At 51.4% G+C, this 22,767-nt stretch overlaps 1 protein-coding gene across 1 annotated transcript in view; it reads right to left on the minus strand.

Annotated features, from left to right (window-relative positions):
* SULF2 (sulfatase 2) overlaps window positions 1-22,767 on the minus strand; it is an 88,731-nt gene that overhangs the window by 28,406 nt on the left and 37,558 nt on the right. The window contains 1 exon segment of the mRNA NM_001048090.1: window positions 10,405-10,556. Coding sequence (NP_001041555.1) covers window positions 10,405-10,556 — 152 coding nt within the window.

The raw sequence follows: 22,767 nt of genomic DNA on the forward strand, positions 1-22,767 counted from the left end.
GGAGTTCCTGAAATCTACCTTCTGCTCCGTGGGAAGCAGCTCTGTCCAAAATGATCCCTTCCAAAATGCGATATTATTTTAGAGAAGAAAAAGTCAAGAAGTGGCTACAGCTTCTACCCTGAAGTGAACTGCATGACAGGTACAACAGGACGACAGGCGTGCCCGTGCTTCTAAGACACCTTCAGGGACACCTGTGCACTGTACCAGATGCACGAGGATGGCCACTGCAGTGGTGTTTAGGATTTTCCTTTTAAAATACCTTATTTATTTATTTGAGAGAGTGAGAGAGAGAGAGCGTGTGAGTGCAAGCAAGCTCATGCACAAGCAGGGGGAGCAGCAGGTGGAGGGAGAGGGAGAAGCAGGCTCCCCGCTGAGCAAGGAGCCCAATGAGGGACTTGATCCGAGGACCTGAGATCATGCCCTGAGCTGAAGGCAGACGCTTCACCAACTGAACCACCCAGGCAGGCCTGCAGTTTTTTACAAAGCAAAAATGTATCACGGTGACCAGCAACAGGAACGTGATTAATGAATTTACGCTGCTTTCAAACTACGCAGTGCTGTGCAGACATTACTGGGAAGCAGATCTGTAGTTGCTGAGGTGGGAAGTTGTACTGAGGTTATGCTGCTATGGGAAAGAGCGAGCTCCTTTCAAACCAGGAAGGTCCCGTCTTTCTGTGGGGAGGGAGGGAGGGCGGGAGGCAGGGTGGAGAGGAGAAGCCAAACCCCTAACTTCATATGCTTTTGAGCACCAAGGAAGAATCTGGAAGGACAGATATCAGAGTGCTAGCTGGGGTCTGGGATAAAGGGAGAGAAGGGGAGAAAATCACTTGCTACTCTGTATTATTTTCCTGGAATACTTTTTATGACTAATTTTGGGCAGTGTTAAAAACAAGGTTTTATGTGGGGGTTCTGCAGAACCTATTACATAAAAAACCATTACATGTCACTTGACTCAAAGAGCTTCTGCTGCCCTTGTGAAGCATGACCTGAAGGGGGCAGGGAAGGTTCTTAAAATGACAGAGACAACTGTGGAAGTGACTGAGAGCCCAGAACACCTGCTGCCCCCCGCCGGTGGGGAACGGGGCGGAGGCCTCCCGCCCTCTGGAATAAACCCATCTTCACTGCCTGGCTTTGGAATTATATGCTTGCTTGGCTGTGATTAAAGATGCTTTTTAAAAAAGCCACCATAAACAGCCATTTGCAGAGAAGACATACGATGCAATGATACAGTATCCAAAAAGAACAAACCTGCGAGGTTTGTCCCCTGCACATGGACAAACCTCGCAGACCTGACCCCGAGTGAGGAAAGCAGGCTGTAGGAGGACATGCATGACACGCCATTTAGATACAGGTGAGAACCACACCGGACGGCACACCTTGTTCGAGGGATCTGCATGTGGAATAACAGAATGAAGGCATCCGTGGCAATCGGCAGGGGACTGGCTAGCTCCCTGGGAGGGGGCAGGCCAGGCAGGGGACCCCAGAGGGTGACTCGGGGGCTCCTCTAGCCGGTGCTATCACGTGTTCAGAAGCGTGTGTGGCGTGATTACCGTGCCTGCCTCTCAAGGCTGGCAGGAGGGTTTCAAGTGCTACGAGATGTGAAGCTCTCGACAGGGTACGCTGCACGTCGCCAGCTCTTAAGAAGTCAGCTAGCACTGGCTGTCTTGGTGGTGTGGCACGTTTTCCGCATATCTGAGAGCCACCCACCCTTCTGGGTCCTCCTCAAAGCCATTCCTACGCTGGCATAGCCTTTGCCAACCTCCGCTGGTCGCAACGGGGCGTCTGCTGTGACATGTGGCATGCTGCACACCCACTCCCCCCAACCATCCATGTGGATTGGGACCCTGCCCTTACTCCAGGGGCGGGCAGTGAGCCCCAGGCTGACCAATGGGGACATGCTGTCTCTCTGGCCACGGCACTTGAGTCAGGTCCAGGCATCAGAGTGGGGGTGAGGGGGCCTCGGCCAGGGTGGTGGAGTGGCATTGTCATGTGGGAGCAGATTCGATAGACAGGATGTGTGCACTGGCTGCACATGGGGAAAGAGGGGTGGTCACCCCCACCCCCACCCCCCTTGCGCCCTGCCACCTGGTTTCTGGTTTGGATGAAGGCTACAGAGATGGGGTTCTGGGAGAAAGAGGAGTCAGGGTGAAGGCAGGAGTGCTAAGTCCAGTTCTGGACAAGTTGAGCTGGGTGCCTGGGGTCAGCCATGAAGGAGTCAGGGAAGTGCGTTGTTAACAGGAAGCACTGGTGAGAGTGGAGGGGAACAAGCAGGCTAAAAGGTGAATTTTCTAGAACCTGGAGATCAGCTAATAGATAATGAGGAACTCACCTCTCTGCCCCCTTCAGCCCTACGCCAGGCCTATTCCCACTCCCTAGGTGAGGTGCTAGACTTTCCCCTGGTGAACCCCCGACCACGCCTGTGCAGGTGAGTGGCGATGCCAGGTTCTGGGGACTTCCCCCCTAACTGGAGCTGAGCAGCCACAGCTGTGTCCCGCCTTCCCTCTCCGTCGTGACCTCCAACTGACTGTGATCAGTAAACCAAGAAGGGGGGGTGCCTGGGTGGCTCAGTCGGTTAAGCGTCTGCTTTCAGCTTGGGTCATGATCCTGGAGTCCTGGGATCCATCCCTGATCCCTGCTCAGCTGGGAGCCTGCTTCTCCCTTTCTCTGCATGACTCTCTCCCTGCTTTGTTCTGTCAAATAAATAAATAAAATCTTAAAAAGAAAAAACCAAACAAACCAACCAAGAAGAACCCAGAGCATCTGTGGGGATTGCTAATCTGCGGCTCTGGGCAAAAGCATCTCTTCTCCAACTAGTTATTTAGCTGAAGAAGCATGTGGGTGTGGGGCCGCTCCTGGGGAGCTTGGCGACAGGACAGCCTGGCCTGTCTCATGCCCTGCCTCGCTCTTCAGGCTTGGCCTTTGCCACCATTTCTCATTTATGTGCTCACTTAACAAATACTTGTTGGGTGCCTGTTCCCAGGGCACCCGGCTTCCTGTTAAGGGCTCGGATTGTGGTCACAGGTCCATGTCCCCATGGTGATCAGAGTCCTGAGCAGGGTATGGACAAGCATTCTCATTAGCAGTAACAAGGCAGGGGACCGGGGAGGGCCAGGAGGTTTTCACTCACTCAGAATTACCTCTGGCTGCTGGGGGTAGGGACAGAGCCTGTAAGGACAAGAGACGGGACCACGGCTGACATGATGGGAAGCTCCTCTTCTTGCCTGGACCTGGGTGCCTGGAGAGACGTGTCCCATGGGTGCCTCCTGGGAGATCCTCACACTTCTGCCCCATGGAAGCTGGTGGTTCTACCTCTTGTCTGATAAGCCAGCTCACCCCAAATCTCTCAGGGCATCTCCCCAACATGGAGTCTCCTGGCTCCCAGGACTAGTTAAATTTTCTGCTTGGGAAGCCCACATGAGCTGCTTTAGGGCTGTGCCTTGAGAACGATGGCTTCACTCCTGAGGCCTGGTTTGAGGGCAGGGAGGGGGGCAGCCCTCGAGCCCACTCTTGATATTCTCTTCCCTTGGAAGTCACTCTGTAACAAGAGGGTCTCCTTTTCTGAGCCGCTGGCTTCCCAGGCAGCAGGTCTAACTTTTATTCTGAATCATCACACTGACCCTGCACCCGTGGAGGCTTCTACAGCAGTTCATGTTCAAGAGAGATTCTCATCGCTTTAAGGAGCAATCATATTTCATGAGACTGAGGGCTCTGGAGTCGGAAACTCTGGGTTTGCACCCCAGCTTTTCCACCGGCTATCTGTGGGCCAACCACTCAGCTTTCTGCACTTCGATCTCTGCATCTAAAAAATGGGCCTGGTAACAAACAGTCCCTTCTTCAGATGGTGGTGCGAGCATCTGACGAGTGAAGAAAGCACTTGGCAAGGAGCCCAACACTGAGAAAACCCACAATGAACACTGGCTCTTATTATTGTCATATGTTTGCTCAACGGACCTTCACGACAACTCTGGGAAGTAGACGCTGTGCCCATTTCACAGATGGGGAAACAGATCACAAAACTAACAAGCAATGCACTCGCAGCTAGACCTCAAGCCTTTGTATTTTTTGCCTGCTCTGTCACTTTTCCCCCCAGAAACAAGATTAATAATGAGTAGATGGTGGTTCACACTAAGCACCAACAAACCTTGTCTGTAGAGGGTCAGCTAGGAAATGTGAGGCTCTGCAGCCAGATGTCTCTGTTGCAACTACTGCTCACGGTCTCTGTACGGGAAAGCAGCCACCATGGAAATGAATGGCCATGTCTGTGCTGCTAAAACTGGAGGCCCCGCTAAATTGTAAATTTCATGTCATTTTTTCACCTGTCACGAAAGCTGTTCTTTTTTTTTTTTTTTTTTCAACTAGTTAAAAAATGTAAAAACCATTCCTAAGCTCAAAGTTTCAACAAAAACCCTTGGCAGGCAGGTCAGGCAGGTCTTGGCCCACGGGCCCTAGTTCAGAGAATGGATTTGGAAGCCAGATGGCCCAGGGTTTGAATCCTGCTTTACCACCTACTAGCTGTGTGGTCTCATTCCTCAGCCTCTGTGTGCCTCAGTTTCCTTAGGTGCTGGTAAGAGTAAGAGCATATACCATGTAGGCTATGGTGAGAAATGCACGGGTTAATTCAGGTAGAATGATCCCAACAGACCTGCAGCATGTTACATCTCGGTAAGTGCTACTCGTTACTCCTTAAGAATCACACACCTGTGTTTTCCATGTGACGATGAAAACAGTAGAAGCAAATGTGCTTTACTTTCATTACTCCTCACCCCTGCTTCTGCTCTTGGCCCCCTTTGTCCTTTACCAGGAAGTATTTTCTCGGCTGCATTGTTACACGTGTTGTAGTACTGCTTTATGCATCTTTTTATATTTTTTAAGATTTTATTTATTTATTCATGAGAGATACACAGACAGGCAGAGACACAGGCAGAAGAAGAAGCAGGCCCCATGCAGGGAGCCCGATGCAGGACTTGATTCCAGGATCACAACCTGAGCCAAAGGCAGACACTCAACCACTGAGCCACCCAGGTGCCCTTTATGTGTGTTTTTTACATTGATCAGATCACATGGTGCATGTTCATTCAGTCACTCAACAAACACAGCAGTGAACACAAAGAACCCACACTCCTGCCTTCATGGGTCCGTATTCTTTTTTTTTAATATCATTTTTTTTAAAGTTTATCCATTTATGATAGACATAGAGAGAGAAAGGCAGGGACACAGGCAGAGGGAGAGGCAGGCTGCATGCCGGGAGCCCGACGTGGGACTCGATCCCAGAGCTCCAGGATCGTGTCCTGGGCCAAAGGCAGGTGCCAAACCTCTGAGCCACCCAGGGATCCTCATGGGTCTGTATTCTAACGTGAGGAGACAGACATTAATAAGCGAACCTGGTTACACACTGGTGTGGTGCGTCAGCGGTGACCAGCTGAGGGGGTGAGGAGGAGAGTTGAGGTGGGGATGCCCTTGACACATCGTGTTCTAGGAAGGTGACATCTGAACAGGGGTCTGGAGGAGCTCTCTCTGCAACCTGCTCTTGCCATCAGTCCTAAGTCCAAAGCCCTTTTGATGGCTTTACATCAAAATGAGCCCCCGTGTCTTTTTCTAGAACCCTCCAGGGTAGGGATCCTTTGTGGTCATTTAATAGTTTCCTGTATTGGTGGCCTTCATCGATTTCTTTCAATTAACAAGCAAAGCTGCTATCAACAGCTGAGCCAGGTCCCCTTCCGCAGATGAGGGAGGCTTCTCTAGAACAGAGAAGCACAGATGCCGGATTGAGGGGTGGTCACGTTCACGTTTACAGAGACCACCATCTCTCAGGGCCTTCCCAGCACCTGGGCCTCCTCCAGGACCCAAGCCTAGCCGTTCCTATCTCCCTTGCACCGCCAGTCCCGGCTTCTCCAGCCTGCTCTGGCTTTCCGCCCGGGTGCTACATCATTCCTCTCTCGTCATTGCTGCCTCTCTGTCCACCTCGCCATCAGGACGCTTTCCAGGGCATCTGGCCTTGAGATTAGTGACTCAGGACAGCCCTCAGAGGGCCTTTTGAGGGGAACTAGGGAAGGACCATCCCTTCTTCTCCAGCTGGGCCTCCTGGGGAAGCCACTGAGGCCAGCAGCAACCCCCAGTAGAGGCATCTCCCTCCTCAGAGTGCTGGAGCACCGCTCCCTCGGACACCTGGGCCCCCACTGCCTGCTGCCCACCGCAGGTCTCAGCCCTGGCCCCGAGCCAGCTCGGGCTCCCAGGGGGCCCCCAGCCCTCTGTTCCCAGGCCTCCACTCCCAGGGGGCCCGGGAATCTTCCCCCGGGGCTCCTCTCATTCACAGTGGGGATGCATCTGTGGCAGGAAACAGGGTGAAAGAGCAGCGGCTGCATGTCCCGTCCTTAGCCCCAAAGGGACTCTGGTGTCCCTGGGTAACTTGATTACAGGGCTGCTCTGAGACTGGGCGTGGACGTGGTGACGAATCTTAACAAGGCCCGAGTGGGTGTTCTAGGTTTTGGAGGATTAGCCTGTGCTGAGTCTGGGAGGGGAGTAGCAGCCTGTTCAGCTCCAAGACACTACAGTTTGTGTTGTTAGCTTATAAATCCAACCAGGGCTCTGGAATTCACTTGCCAGGGAGCAGATTGGGGCCTGGTCTGTGCAGAGTGGGACCTGCCCCTGTCTGACCCAGAGCGGGGCCCAGAGTGGGACCCAGAGCGGGACCCAGAGTGGGGCAGAGGGCACTGCCCATGTGATGTCATGTGTGGCTTCTGCCTCAGGGGCCTGAACTGGGCAGACTCTGTGAGGCGGCACATCACAGGTCATCCCCTGTCAAAGGTGGGAGGGATGCCGGATATGCTGGTGTTTCCAGAAGTGGAGTGGGATAGGGATAGTGGAGGAGGGAGGGAGGAAGGGGGGAGGGAGGGGAGGAAGGAAGGGAAGGCGGGAGGGGAGAGGGAGGAGGGAGGGGAGAGGGGAGGGAGGGAGGGCCAGAGGGAGGGAGGGGGAGAGGAGGGAGAGAGGCTGTAAATGGTGCTGAAGAGAAGAAAACCAAGCTTAGAGGAGAAACCACCCCCTAAAGATTTTGTCTGAGCCCCTGGATCCAGCCACATCTGATGCCGTTACTACTGGACCAGTTAAATCAACTGACAGGTTTCCTCTTCAGTCGAGCCATTCTGAGATGGGTTTCTGTTCACAAGCAACCAAGAGAGGCCAGTCTGATTCAAGAAAGGTTATGTCCTGTAGTTTAGGGCACTCGGGGAAGGATTCATGAAAGAGAAGATGGATAAGACTTGATCCAGTTCAGGGCAGGAGAGCACTAGTAAAGATCTGGAGATGGTTGTAATAAGCAACAAGGCTGGTCTGGTTGAACTGGCTAATACTGGGGATGCTGAAATAGGAGACGGGGCTGACGTGTCCATGTGTTTGTGCGTGCATACACCTGTGCTCCTACACCGTGGTGTGGCCTTCCGGCTTTAATCATGTGCCATCACTTCACAGTTAATAACACACCTCCACATCCCAGACTGCATGCACCTGGGTCTGTTTTTGTTCATCCTTGGACAGCAGCACCTGGCACAGTGCCTGGCACATAGCAGGCTCTCCATAAAGAGTTGTTCATGAGTAATGTAACCAGATCCAGCTAGTCCACTCACGCATGCGATTGCTGGGAGGGCTAGAAACACCACACATAACAAAACTCCCAGCCCCGCTGCTTGGACCACCATAGGTGCTTGGTAAGTAGATGTGCACATTATTAGGTAAGCGGTGGCATGCCTATTTTCCAGATTTGGGAATTGAGCCTCTCAGGAGTAGGGAGCATAAGCAAGAGCACATAATATGTGTCAAGGTGGGGCTCTGAACCCCAGTCCTCTGACCCCAAGAGAGAATCCAGCGTCCAGTCCCTGGAGGGCAGCAGGCAGCTGGCAGCGGGCAGCACACCAGGTAGGCCGACAAGGCTGTACATCCATGGGTCAGGTTGGGTCTGGCCGTCAGGCACACTTGATTCATGCAGGATGTTAGAAAAGTCTGAGTGACTTGCCAATATTTAAAAATCAGGAGGTGGGAGGTGGGCGGGGGGTGGGGGTGACTGGGTGACGGGCACTGAGGGGGGCACTTGATGGGATGAGCACTGGGTGTTATGCTATATGTTGGCAAATTGAACACCAATAAAAAATAAATTTATTAAAAAAATAAAAAAATAAAAAAAATCAGGAGGTTTCACAGGAAAACATGCACAAATTTGTAGCTTCTGGTGAAAAATCAGAAAACCTGGCCATTTTGGGCCCCCTTTCCACATGGGACTGAGAGGCCTGATCACCCCCTCCTACACAGATACATGCTCCATAGTCCCCACTATTCTCGACTGTCCCCTCTTGCTCCCAGCTCGCTATCCTGTGTATGTGACTACCTGGCCCCTGGTGATATCTGCTCGGGGCAAGGGTGGGGTGGGGTGGGGGAGGGACCTTGTGCAGCGATTCAGAGAGAGATGAACTAGGGAGGAGTCATCATTCTAAGCCAGAGAGCCCTGGGTATGACAGGTGCCAGGCCCAGGGCTAGTGGCAGTGACAGTGCAGAAGAGAGAGGGAAGGGAAGAATGGGGAAAGAACTGATCCAGAAAGCTATGGGGGATGCAAAGGCTGCTTTGAAGATTTAGTTGGGACAGGAATATTTGTTGGTCTCCAGGTTTTTTTTAATAGACAGTTTAGATGAGACATCACTGTCAATCTCTCCTCCTTCGTCCTCCTTCCCTCCCCATAAGCCAGGAATCAAGAAACTATAGCCCCTTGGCCAAACCAGGCCCACTGCCTGTTTTTATAAATAAAGTTTTATTGGAACTAGTCAAGCTTATTTGTTTCTACATTACCTGCGGTGGCTTGTACACTATAATAGCAGACTTACGTAGTTGCAACAGAGACTGTATGGCTTATAAAGCCTAAAATATTTAGTACAGGGCCCTCTGTAGAGGAAAGCTTGCTGTCCTGATCTGAACTCCTGTGTATTGAGTATTGCTGTGTAGAAGAGGCTCTTCTGATGCTCTACGTGTATTAACTTACGTGATCATCAAAAACCTTTCTAATAAAACCACAATGAAATACCACTATACCCCAGTAAAACAGCCCAATAAAAAAGACAATACCAGTGTTAATGGGGAATGTGAAGGAACTGGAACATTGGAACATTCCTGGCTGGGGATGTAAACTGGTTCAACCATGCAATGTATCCTGTGTCCCAGCAATTCTATTCCCAGGCGTGTAACCAAAAGCAAAAAGTATGTAGGTCTACACAAAGCCACGTGTAAGGATGTTCACAGCAGCCTGATTCTTAACAGGGCCAAACTGGAGACAACGAAAATGTCCATCAGGTGTTGAACGGATTCCTACTTGCCATCTATATAACAGAATGCTACACAACAAGGAAGGGGACACTGCTGACTTGGGCAGACACAGGGATGGCTCTCACAGGTGTCAGGCTGAGTGAATAAAGCTCGACCCAAAAGAGCACACACAACATGATCCAGGCAAAACCAATCCATGGTGATGGAAGTTGGAATACAGGTTACCTCGGGAGTGGGGGTTTTGACTGCATAGGTGTATAAGGGAGCCTTCTGGGGGCTGGAAATCCTTGTATCTTGACCTGGGTGGCATACCCATATATGGAAGTTCCCTGAGCTGTCCACTTAAGATCTGTGCACTCTATCTTATATAAAACAAATTAGCAGGACTAGAAAAACCATGACATGGGGCACCTGGGTGGCTCAGTGGTCGAGCATCTGCCCTTGGCTCAGGTTGTGATCCCAGGGTCCTGGGATCGAGTCTCACATCAAGCTCCCTGCATGGAGCTTGCTTCTCCCTCTGCCTGTGTTTCTGCCTCTCTGTGTCTCTCATGAATAAATAAATAAAATATTAAAAAAAAAAGAAAAGCCATGACATGGAAAACAAACAAGTTGAGGCTTAATCACATAATGGAATGCTACACAAGAGTGAAGGATCTACAGCCCCAGGTGACAACATGGATGTGAAGCAAAAGGAGCCGGACACAGAATTCGTGTGTCATGCTGCAAGTCTGAGCCATGGCTGTCCCTATGGGAGGGTGTTTGGTGGAAGGAGGGGCTTTGGGGGCAGGCAGTGAAACTGTGCTTCTTGACCTAGCACACTAGCAGGTGCTGGTGACATTTGCCTGTTCGGCTGGTGAAAATTCACTGAACTGGACTGTTCTCGCACTTTCTGTGAGAATATTCTGTTTCAGCATATTGTGAACAATGCTCTCAGAAACAGAGACTATTATTTGAGAGATGAAAATAGGAAGAAGATGCACGTAGCTGGCTTGAGATCACTCATTTAGATCAGTGTCACCATCCGAAGCCAAGTAGTTAAGCTCCTTTGTCACGCTCCTAACTGCCTCCCTACCCCCCAGCCGGCGACAGGCAGCACTTACCTTGGAGTAGTCAAAGCCGTGCTTCTCCTTCACCCCGTTCCGACAGAGTGTGTAGTTATAAAAACGAGAGTTTTTAAGGAGGCCGACCCACTCCTTCCAGCCAGGCGGCACATAGGAGCCATTGTATTCGTTAAGATACTTCCCGAAGAAAGCTGGAGGGGGAGAAGGATCATGAGGCCACGTGAGAAAGCAGAGAGCAAAAGTCTCCTGTCACCCGACCACCACTGTGGTGTCCCCAAGGCTTGGAAACAGGGCTACCCTCTGAGCCATGGAGTCCTTTGAAAAGACCCCCGACCTGCTTCTCAAAATTTTTTTTAAAGATTTATTTATTCATGAGAGACAGAGAGAGAGAAAAAGAGAGAGAGAGAGAGATCCTGGGTCTCCAGGATCACGCCCGGGGCCAAAGGCAGCGCTAAACCACTGAGCCACCCGGGCTGCCCTCAAATGTTTTTATGTGCATAAAATACATTGGATCTCAGAGAAAATAAATCATTTTGACGTATAGTTATCTTAAACATTGAAAGAACTTGTCTCTGTAGTAACATGACCCTTTAAAAAAGATAGTACCCTGCGAAGAGTAGTAATTTCAAAGCAATGGTAAGTGAAAATATTTTATTTTGGGGTATCTGCCACACTGCCATGGAATATCACAGTATCGGTGATTTCTCCAGATGACAAAATTACAGCTTCTCTTGTGCTATGGTCCATGGCCTCCCTTCATAATCGAAGCCACGGCTAAGCTACGACGCAGGTGCGTAAAAATAAGAACGCGATTCTTTCCCATTCTTTCCGACGGACCCCTTGAACTCTACTACACGGTGACCGGAGTGCCTAACATCAGAACACGAGCGATACCAAATGTTGCTGGGGACGTGGAGCAACTGGGACTTTACACCCAGCCAGGGGTCGTGCAGCCTGGTCCCTCGCCCGTGGGAGGCTGACCAGCAGTGTCTGCTGAACTTGGACACCCTCATGCCTTCCGACGGGCGATCTGAACCCTGGGTATTTACTCAGCAGTGAGGCATCCATTCATTCACCAGGCACGAGCAGGACGTGCTCAGGGTAGCTCTGCTCGTGATAGCAAATAACTAGAAACACGCCAGCTGTCCATCAACCAAAGCAGGGGTTGGCTCCGCTGCTGGGTACTTGTGTAGCGGAATACCACGCCCGGACAAGAAAGAATGGACCGGTGTCATGTTCAAGAACACAGATGCATCTCGGCCACCTAATCACGTTAAGAGAGAGAAACCAGATATGAAAGCATGCTGTATGGTCTCACTTCTACGATGTTCAGAAAGAGGCAAAACAGATCTCTGGTGCTGGAGAACAAGCAGTGGTTACCGAGGGCCATGGGTGTGCTTCTCGGGGGACGGCCTTGCCCTATTTCCTGCCGGAAGCACCCACGAAACCCCACTGGCCTGGACGTTCACGAGCAGTGAGCGTCTCCACATGCACGTTTCACGCCAGCAACAGAGCTTATGTAAAGATCACCCTGATTCATCGCGAAGGGGATCTACTCCCAAACTATGTGGGTGAAGAGGCAACATGCAAGATCTTCTTTATGATGCTTTCTCGTTCTTTTCCTTTCCCACCAAGCAAGTGTGATCTTTAATAATGACCACCTATAGGACCATTTTTAAGAAATGGAAAAATCTGTGAGCGTTTTCCCAGAGACGGAGGCCCCGTGCTGGCTCTCTGCTTCGGATGAGGACCCTGGGGCTCTGAGACCCACAGGAGCTGGTGCTGAGCGCGAGAAGGCGAGAGTTCCAGATGGGTGAAGGGAGTGAGAGAGATCTCGCCAGCAGAGGGCTTAGCACCGGGCCTGGCAAACTGTGAGCGTTCAGTGGGCGCCAGTTCAGGGCCCAAGATGAGAGGAGACAGGGGAGCTGAACATCCGTAGGAGGAGGAGTGGACTGAGCCTGGGCTCTGCTGCCAGCGGAGGATGAGACGGGTTCCTCTATCTGGAACCTTCGAGAAAGCATGGGGAGCTGCCTTCAGCTTCTTGCTCCCAGAGAAGAGAGGCCTGAGCTGGGAGAGCGAGGATGCAGCAGGAGCTCTCCATGGGGAAGGGGAGGGGGTGGTTCCTGGAGGCCTGGCAGGTGGCTGGCACCGACTGGGAGCTGGAAGCCTCTTTAGGACCTAAGCAGCCTTTCCCGAATCCCTGTGCCATGGGGCAAGGGGAAGCGTGTCCATCCAGTCCTCTCCTTGCAGCTGAGGAAACACCTCCCAGAAGGATCTGGGCACCAGAGGAGGTGAAAATAGGAAGGGAGAGCCCTGAGCAGCTTCGGGGTAAGGCCCAGGGTGGGGCCTCCCTTTGCGTGTGAGGGCAAAGCAAAACCAGAAAGATCCCTGGCATTGTGGGGATGAGGGATGGGGGGAGTGGCTGCCCCGGCTCTGAGTCTCTGGGGACATCCAATATTTAGGTGCTGGGTGCCTGCTGGGTGCCTGCTCACACAGCGGCCACAGGTCCCCGGCTGGGTCCGAGGACTGAGGTGTGGGCTGGAGTCAGGGGCTGCGGTGTCCCAGCACCTGGCCAGAGGGAGCCCTGATTCTTCCCCCAGGAACATGGTCAGACACTGTTGCATCCGCCCCCTGGAAACAGTGATGCCCAACCAGGGGCGGTTTTGCCCCTCAGGGGACACTTGGCAATGTCTGCAGACTGGCTTCTGGTTTTGTCACAGACTGGGGTGGGACGTGCTGCCAGCATCCAGGGGGTGGGGGCCAGAGATGCTGCTAAACATCCTACAAGGCTCAGGACCACCCGCAGCAGAGAATCATCATCCCATGTAGAATGTCAGGAGTCTGCAGGTGAGAAGCCCTGGTACTGCACGTTCCTCCCTAAAAGAACCACACAGGGAGGACTAGAAAGGCCCCTCGAGGTCAAGTCCAGTGCAGAAGATAAGATCTACTAAACATCAATGACCTTATTCCTTACGCTTGGTGCGTCTTCCCATAGTAAGGAGCTCTACTCTGGAAGCACGTCGGGCCTCTCTCCACTCTCTCCTGCTCCCCCTCCTTGGAGAAGAATGACAAAGGACAGGGGTCAGCAAACATTTCCTGCGGAGGCCCAGACAGTAAATGCCGTAGGCTTTGTGGGCCAGATGGTCTCTACTGCAAGTACTCAGGAGTTGTAGAAAACAGTCACAGATAATAAATACGTGGGCATGGCTCTGTTCCAATAAAACTTTATTTACAAAAAGAGACGGAGGGCCAGGTGAGTAAAACAACTGGGAGGAAAATATTAAGGGAATAATAAATCATTGTGCCCATGCGTGGTAAAAATCGGGATGGGGTAACACTGCCTTGGGCATGTGTGGATTCATGTATCAACAACTATTTATTATGCCCCGATGGTATACCAGGCAATGGCAACACAGCAGTGAATGAGGCCACCGGGGTCTCTGCCCTCATGAGGTGGACATTCCAGTGGAGGACCGTGGCAAGTAAGGGTGGTGGTGTTGGCAAAAACAGTGACAAAGGAAATAAAGGATAGCATTGCAACAAAGTGGCCAGAGGTGGACCCCTGGAGGCGTCACTGGGTTGAGTGATCAGGGAAGGCTGCTGAGCAGTGATGAGAATGAGTCAAAGGAACGGGAATACAAGAGAAACTGCTCCAGACAGAGGGAATAGCATGTGCAAAGGTCCTGAGGTAGGGATAAGCTTGGGGGCCTTTGAGAACCAAAGGAGGCCAGTGAGGGAGGAAGGTGTTAGAGGATAGAGGGATGAGATCATGAGGAGAAGCAACAAGAGGCATGGCAGAGAACCTTAAAAGGGTCCGCACATCCCCTGAAATATTATACATTAGCTTTTGCATTTTCCTGGAGTCAGGACACATTCTGAAAGTACCCCAAGACCACAAGTAATTTCAGAAGCACAGAACTTCCCTCAGTTTGCAGAGGGCATACAAGAGCCAGGGGGAAAGGTGCTCTGAATTCCCTGCTGGGAAAATTGGGTTCTCTCCCAGGTCCCTCAAATCCAGCTTGTGAGCCTATGGTTTGTCCCTGAAGATCTGGGGCAAGGTCCCTCCCGATGACTGTGCCAGTCGGAATGCTAAAGAGTTTTGCTCTCGGCCTGGCCGGTGGGATAACTCTTTCTTGTGGGGTGGGATGTGGGGCACCTCGGGAACCCCACCCCTGCCCATTATCACCCAATGCCACGGGTGTCAGAATGTCTGTGGTGATTTCCTCTGCTGGAATCCTCTCTTTCACATCTCTCTCCAACCCCCAACCCTTAAAAAAAAATCCCAAAAGAGTTTATTATTCAGGCTTCACAAGACCCCAGAAAACAGGGCTTCAGTCAAAGGCTTTTAGTGCCAAATTAGATTTTGCTCTCATTTGATTAGATTTCCCCAAGGCAGTTTTTAAAATGGTTATTCCGGCACCAGTTGAGGTGGGAGAAGCAAATTAGTGTGGGCCCTGGGGCTCCGGGGCTGGGAGATACAGCCAGGAGAATGAGCCGGAATTAAAATCAAGATTAAAAATACAGCCCATGTCATGGCTGGGGCCCAGGGTCGCTGAGCTTTCGCGCCCGGGACGCGGTGAAAGGAAGAGTAGCAACCCCAGGGCTGGTGCGAGGGTAGAGCAATTTGGCAGGCAGATTAAGAGGAATTAAATGCCAGGCCAGGAAAGGCCACTGATAATGTGCCAGCTGACGCTGCCCGTGGGGAGCAGGCTGGCATCAACTGAAAGGACCGAGCGCTCACTGCCTCCCGTGTGCCAGGGACAGGGGGGATATTTACACCTGGTGCTGGAGACTTCTGTTAACCTGCTACCTCCTTCCCGACTGCGGTCCTTTGGGTACCACCACTTCCTGACTTAAGTACACATGGGCCGATCTCCGGACTCTGGGGCTGCAGGCATCATCTCAGCTGGACCAATCGGCGCACTACGTGCCCCTGGCTACCCTCGTTGGTTCAAGGGCAGGCATGTGACCCAAACTGGGCCAATGAGAGCGAGCCCTGGGATTTTTAGGGAGCTACTGGAAAAGAGAAGTTCTCCCAGTGGGCTTAAAGGTGATGGGATTCAAACTTGAAGCTGCTGGCAGCCATCTGGTCACCATAAGGGGAGTCTGTTTGAACACGCAGTAGCATGGAACAAAGCAGCCATGAAGGGGGTGGGGAAAGAGGGAGGGAGGAAGGAAAGAGAGATGAATAGAGAAAGAGAGATACTGTCCCAGATACTAGTTTGAGTCCCTGGGTCCACTCCTACCTGAAGCCACCTCTCATGCTAGCATTTTCAGTCCCCTTAGTGATTCCTAATCTGAGGACATTGGGCAATGGGGATATTTTTGATTGTCACAGCTGAGTGGGAAGGTAGCAGTGGCATCTAGTGGATAGAGGCTACGGATGTGAGTAAACATCCTATAATGCATAGGACAACCCCCCGGCCCCTACCACCGCCTCACCGGACAAAGAATCATCTGGTTCCAAATGTCAGTTGTGCCAAGGTTGAGAAAGTCTGAGTTACATAACCCAATAAATCCATCCTCCACTTTTGGTTGTTGCTATTTACGTAATTTCATGTGAGTTGAACTCTTGTGCTTGCAATGAAAAGACCCAAAGAAAAGAAGATGAGATGCTTAGCGGAGAGCAGGGTTTGGCAGACCAACTCTGAGCTGCCACCTGTTTTTGCAAATACTTTCATTGGAACCAAGCCACACCCACTTGCTTATGTATCGTTATGGCTGCATGCACGCTACAATGGCAGCCTGGAGTTGTTGCGACAGAGACCATGTGGCTCTGAGTCCAAAATATTTACTATCTGGCCCTTTGCAGGAAGGGTTTTCCAACCCTTGGCGTTATGAGGAAAATTCCTTGTGTGGGGTGAGGGATCCCTCAGGGATTTGAAACAGGGCTGTGTTACACCTGGAGGAAGAAGCGCCAGTTATGCAGAAGTAGACTCTGAAACGGGCCACAGCAGCCAGGGGGCTCCGCCGTGCAAAGGAGTGACCCAATGCTGGCCCAGCAATGACAAACAAGAACAGAACAGGTGACTGGCCACAGGTAGTCTTTGCTTTGAATGGTCTCAATACGCACAAATGTTAGTTTCTACAGTTCAGCTGAAGACTACCAGTCTCCCACAATGTGGTTCCGGTGTAGCTACCACGGTACATGAACTGTAATTGCACAAAGTACAAATTTTGCTACTGGTTCTCCAGTCCACCCATCACTGTGTAAATAACAGATGCATAGAAGGATCAGTGTGGCCTGCCATGTCACTTCTTGCAAAATCTATTGGTGACCATCCCTGTGCATCTGTTACTCAGTTCACGCACAGACAACAAGGCTTGTGGCTGGGTTGCCTCCTTGTCTCCTGATGATAATCTACAAGACAGGATACAGAAGTGGGTTGTTGAGGGGAGAACCAGCCAACGGAGATGAAAGTGCAACAAGAAATGAAAAGCTAGCTGGAGTGGAAAGTCAAGGGGAAGGTAGGAGTCAGAGAAGAGATGAAGTTGACCATGGCGACGTCGACACACACACTGCAGGAAGCTCTTGATTTACAGCCAGACGGCTTGATCGCCGATAATAAATGAAGAATTGTGATTATGACAGAAAAGATGAAGATGTCCCAGAGCAGGTGACGCTGGCAAAAACACCCCACATGAAAGGGGCTCTTGGAGATATGCTGCAGCACTGAATGCTGTGTGTCCTTGGGCAACTAGTTTAATCTCTCCTGATGCCTCGGTTTCTCCACTTACAAAAAGGAGATGATGACAGTATCTAACTCGTGCGTTGCTCTGAGAATAGACATAAGTGGGCACACCTCGTCTTGTCACGCTTCGCTCTCCTGAGCTTCCCAGACATTGCATGTTTTACAAACTGAAGGCTCGTGGAGCCCTATGTCCAGTGAGTCTACTGGTGCCCATTTTCCAATAGCACTTGCTCACTTTGTGTCTCTGTGTCATGTTTTGGTAATTCTTGCCATATTTCAAGCCTCTCCATTATTATTATATTTGTTACAGTGATCTGTGATCAGTGATTATGACTCACCAGAAGCTCAGAGGATGGTTAGCATTTTTTTTTAGAAATAAAGTGTTTTTAAATTAAGGTATGTGCATTGTTTTAGACATAATGCTCTTGCACACTTAAGAGACCACAAGATTATGCAAACATAACTTTAATATGCACTGGGGAGCCAAAAAATTCATTTGACTAGCTTTATTGCAGTATTTGCCTTATGGTGGTGGTCTGGAGCTGAACCTGCGGTATCTCTGGGATACGCCTGTACTGCTTCCACCCGGCACATGACACGTGCCCGCTAAGTGATGGTTCCATTATGACCAATGGGTCCCCCTTCCCAGCCACTTCTTGCTCCACGGATACCTCATTTAATAGACTTCCTACAGAGTCAGATGTCAAAGGATGCCTGGGTGGCTCAGCGGTTGAGCGTCTGCCTTCGGCCCAGGGCATGATCCTAGGGTCCCGGGATCGAGTCCCACATCGGGCTCCCTGCATGGAGCCTGCTTCTCTCTCTGCCTATGTCTCTGCCTCTCTCTCTCTGTGTCTCTCATGAATAAATAAATAAAATCTTAAGGAAAAATTTGAGTCAGAGACAGATGTCAAAATCCACCCTCCAACTTTGAGAGGCCGGTTAACCCCCAAGTCCTTTTGAATCCCCTCCCCCCGTCCCGGTCCTGCAGGCCCAGGCAGGCAGCTCTTTGATGCGAAGCTCCGTGCACCTGTTCCCCTCCTGGCTGTCTCCTCCATTTGTCTGAGTAAAGTGCTGCTGGGGAGCCATTCAGAGTCTGATGAGAGGACCAGACCCTTCTGTTATCTCTCCCAGCCCTGAATCTAACTGAAATTGCCTCATAATAATCGCATTTGTGGTCTATAAAAGCTGGGTCTTGCAGTGACTGGAGACTCAGATTAGCCGGTAATAAATCTGACGCAGGAGGGCAGATGGAGGCATCATCTTAGATACAAGGGAGATGGAGGGTGTCCACAACTGGAAGCTAACAGGAATCCTGGGGCCACCTCCCTGTGCTGGGGAGCTGGTCTAGCCGGGATGGGGGCCGGTGTGGTCCTGAACATCAGGGCAGCCACCAGTTACTCCTCTGGGTCATGCAGGAGGCGATACAGGGGAACAGCCAAGAGTGCCTCTCTGTGGCCAGATTCTCCTGGTCTGTCGCCTCCCGATCGTGGAAACCCCGGCAAGTGACTTCACTCCTCCTTGCTTCGGTGGGCGGCAATCACTGTGAGCCGCTGCCTGCTGTCATGTGGAGGGAAGGAACCGACCGGTGTAAGGAACGTGAAATAGTACCTGGCACGTCCTCAGTGCCAAGCCAGTGGCAACCTGGGAGACTTCCACCCGCTGCCCATGGGGAACCTTCTCAACCCCCCATCATGGGCCATCTGGATGGAACTAGCAGCAGGGCTGTTTTAAGGGCACTGGCATCTCTCAACACACATTTATCCCACACCATCTCCACCCACATCCTACATTAGCGATAATGGATAAATAACTAAGAGTCGAAATATTCCAGAGTTGACTGGTTGAATCATGCTACGTTTTGTTATTTACATTCACATATAAATAGTTCACTAAATATTTATTCAGTTTTATTTGGCAGTTTCCACCAAATGTTTTGGAGCCAACAGAGACACACGTGCATGAACACATACACACACACACCCTTCTCTCTCTCTTTCCTTCAGGTAACCCCTGAGAAGCCACAGCCTCTGCACTCCTGGTTCTTCCCAAATACAAAAGCCCCAACTGTCAACCAAGGTGTCCCCTTCTCACCTAAGGGGTGAGTGTATGGCTGAGCTTGGCCAATCAGAATCTACCCTGGGACTTTGAGTTTTGAATACTGAGCTAGGAGACTCAAAGGCAGAAAAGCTGTTGGAGTTTTGTAAGATCCCTAACATTGTTCAAATGTTGCAACCTGGGAGCACCTGCGTGGCTCAGTCGGTTCTGACTCTTGGTTTTGGCTCAGGTTGTGATCTCACGGGTCATGAGATGGAGCCCTGCGTCAGGCTTTGCACTTGCAGGGAATCTGCTTGAAGACTGTCTCCCTCTGCCTCTCCCCCCACTTGCACACATGCACTCTCTCTCTCTCAAATAAATAATCTTTTTAAAAATTGTAAAAAAATATACATATATAAATAAATAAAATAGCTCTGCATCCTGAATCCACAGATCTAGTGTTTAGGAATCCAAATAAACAAGGCAAGACCATCAGGTGACAAAGTCTCAAAAGTGACAGAAACGTGTCTTGCTTCTTCATCCTCATTTCCTTGCTTGTGGTGGAAATGGCCTTCCCTGATCTTGCTGACTCCCCTCTAGCCTTCCCATAACCCAGTCACCTCCAAACAGCCAGGAGGACCCTTCTGAACCCAAGACCGTTCCTACCACCCCGCCTTCAGTGACCTGTCCACCTGTCCTGCTCCCTCTGCCCACGCCTCCCACCACTCACCCCTCTGCTTACTCTGTCCTGGCCACTCCAGGCCCCCATTCCTTAAAACATGCCCAACTCACTGCCACCTCAGGGCATTTGCACCTGCTCTTCCCTCCCACCTCACACATGGGCCTTCTCCCTCTCCCATGGACTGGCTCCTTCTCGCTGTGATGTCTCAGATCAGATGGTACCTCCTCTGAGGAGCTTTCCCTGATTGCCTTATTTCAAGGCCCCTGTCCCTCTGCACCAGGCTGTTTGTCTCCTCTGTGGCCTCAGCACTCTTTAAATCACCTGTGGGTGTGTTTGCTTTCTTGTGTATCATCATCTCCCCACGCAGGGGCCTTTTCTGGGTGCTATGGTGCGTGCCCAGGACCTGGCCTGGAGCAGGTACACAGTCACAGCTGCTGACAGGGTGGCCGGGGCAATGGCTGTGGGGGAGACGCATAGGCTACGCAGTGCAAAGCTGCCCCTCGCCAGTGTTTTAAGCCTCTCTCCCTCCCTGGGAGGGTAGGAGGACTGGAGACGCAGCAACTCGATGTTTTATTGAGAGACTTCTAGGACAGTGCCTGTCTGCAGACGGGAATGCTGGCTGTTGGGGGGGGGGGGGCAAGGAAGGTGGCAGAGATGTCAACCCAGAGCCTGTGTGCAAAGTACACCTAACATGTGTCAGGCCAACTGGGGTGGGTACTCCCCAGGGGACACTGGGGCCATGTCTGGAGACATTTTTGGTTGTCCCAACCAGCAGAGAGGGTGCTATTGGCATCTACTGGGTGGAGACTAGGGATGTGCTAACTGCCCTACAGTGCACAGGGTGGCCCTCACCAGGGAGGAGGCTCCTACTCTCCGGTGGCAGTGGTGCCTGGGTTGAGAACCCCAGCAATGCAGAGGGGGTGCGGGTGGCTCTGAAGGGCTTGGTTTCCAGAGTCAGAGGGCCAGGCTTTGAGCCCTGTCTCCTCGGGCACGTGAGCGGGCTCCCTAAGCCTCAGTGACACCATCTATAAAATGGGAACAACAACAAATGAGATCATGTCTGGCACAGAGTAAGCACTCCAAAAAAAGGAGCTCTGAGAGTTCTCAAAATATAACCTGCTTCCTTTTTCAGGTGGTGGCGGTGCGGGGGTGAAAACACAGGTTCCCAGAGACATGAAAATGGGCTCTAGAAACCAGCAGCGATGCCGCCTTGGAAAATGCCAAGGCCCCTCCGAGACTCCAGTGACGAGCTCAGGGAAGGACGTTGATACTGCACAGAGGGGTCAGCTGGGCACGACACACATCCATTAGCAACGATGGCCTGGGCTGCGGGAAGGGGCCAATGACAATAAACAACATTTGCCAGAGCAATTCGGAAAGGTCAGTGAAAAATGAAGTAGAAGCCTCTGGAAAGTCCATCTTTCCTGGAAGAAACCACTCCATTTCACAAGCCAGGATTTTGGGAAAACAAAAAGGGGTGTTTGCTTTTCATGACACCTTCTAAATTCTAGTTGTCTGTGTGCCTCTTTCCCACGTTTTGTCATTGTTAGGTATTGTTTGTGTGGTCACAAACTCCCTATTTTCCTTCAGGTCAATTTGTCCAGTGCCAAACAGGCATTTTGAGCAGGGCTCTGGCTCTGTCCCCAAACCCGCTTCTCTCCCAGCGTTCCGGTCAATGCCGGATGGTCAGGCCACACACCTGGGAGCTCCTTGTCCCCGCTCACTGCCACTGACCGTCTATCACGGTGGTTCTCCCTTCGGGAGGGACTCAGGACTGAGCACTTCCCACACGTCACTGTGACCGGCTTGGTCCCAGCCACCCCCGTCTCTCACCTGGACCCTGCTGGAGCCCCCTTCTTGCCCCCTGCCCCACCCGGTCTTGTGCTGCAGTAGCCAAAGCCATCTGCTAAACCACAGATCCCATCAAGTCACAGTTCTGCTCAAAACCCTTCAATGGTGGGACGCCTGGGTGGCTCAGTGGTTGAGCATCTGCCTTCGGCTCAAGTGGTGATCCCGGGGTCCTGGGATCGAGTCCTGCATTGGGCTCCCTGCTCAGTGGGGAGCCTGCCTCTCTCTCTCTGTGTCTCTCATGAATAAATAAACAAAATCTTACATAGCAAAAAACAAACAAAAAACGAACCCTTCAATGGGTGTCACATTCAAACTAAATTCCAGAGTCCTTGGCATGGCCCGCAAGGTCCCACGGGATCCCTCTTCTGCCCCTTCCCTGACCTCGGCTCCCTCTCTTTGCCTCTGTCTGTTCCCCTCCAGCTACAGTGGCCTCTTGCTGTTCTCCAGGCCTAAAGCTCATTTGTGCCTCAGGGCCTTGGCTCTTGCTATTCCCTCTGAAGGATCCACTTCCTCGGACACCTGCATGGATTTCTTCCTCATCTTGTCCAGGCATTTGCTCAAATATTACCTTACTGGGTTACATCCCTAACCATCCTGTTAAAATGTTCTCTCCCTAGGCTGGTGCTCCTTCTTCTCCTCATGTCGTTTCTCAACGGTATTTCTCACCCCCTAATTTATTTTTCTTTGGGGTTTTATCACCTGCCTGCCCAACTAGAACATCAGCTCCTTGGGGTCAGGGCTTTCTGCATTCCTTATTCCCGCCTGTGTCCCTAGACGTAGAACAGAGCTTGGGAAGCAGTAAGGCTTCAACAGACATTTGTGGCACAAATGAGCGAATGACTGAAGCTCCGAACACCCAGGTTCTGGGAAGCCTGTGGGCATCACGTCTCATTGAGGGAAGAGCAGATTCTCGTAGCCCACTGCACAGGGTACATCATCTCTGAGTGGAGAAGCAGGGAGAATAGTTTCATTATTGTCTTTCTATTTGATTTCGTGGCATCTGCTTGATTGAATCTGGATCTACTTAATCCACACAGGGCCTGGCTTCACTGCGGGGTGCTCTGCAGAAGCGAAGAAGGCCCCGAGGCCAGTGTCAGGCGACAGCACTGGTTCTTAAACATTCTGGTACCAAAATCCTTTTAT

This window comes from Canis lupus, chromosome 24 (assembly GCF_011100685.1).
Source record: "Canis lupus familiaris isolate Mischka breed German Shepherd chromosome 24, alternate assembly UU_Cfam_GSD_1.0, whole genome shotgun sequence".
NCBI lineage: Eukaryota > Metazoa > Chordata > Mammalia > Carnivora > Canidae > Canis > Canis lupus.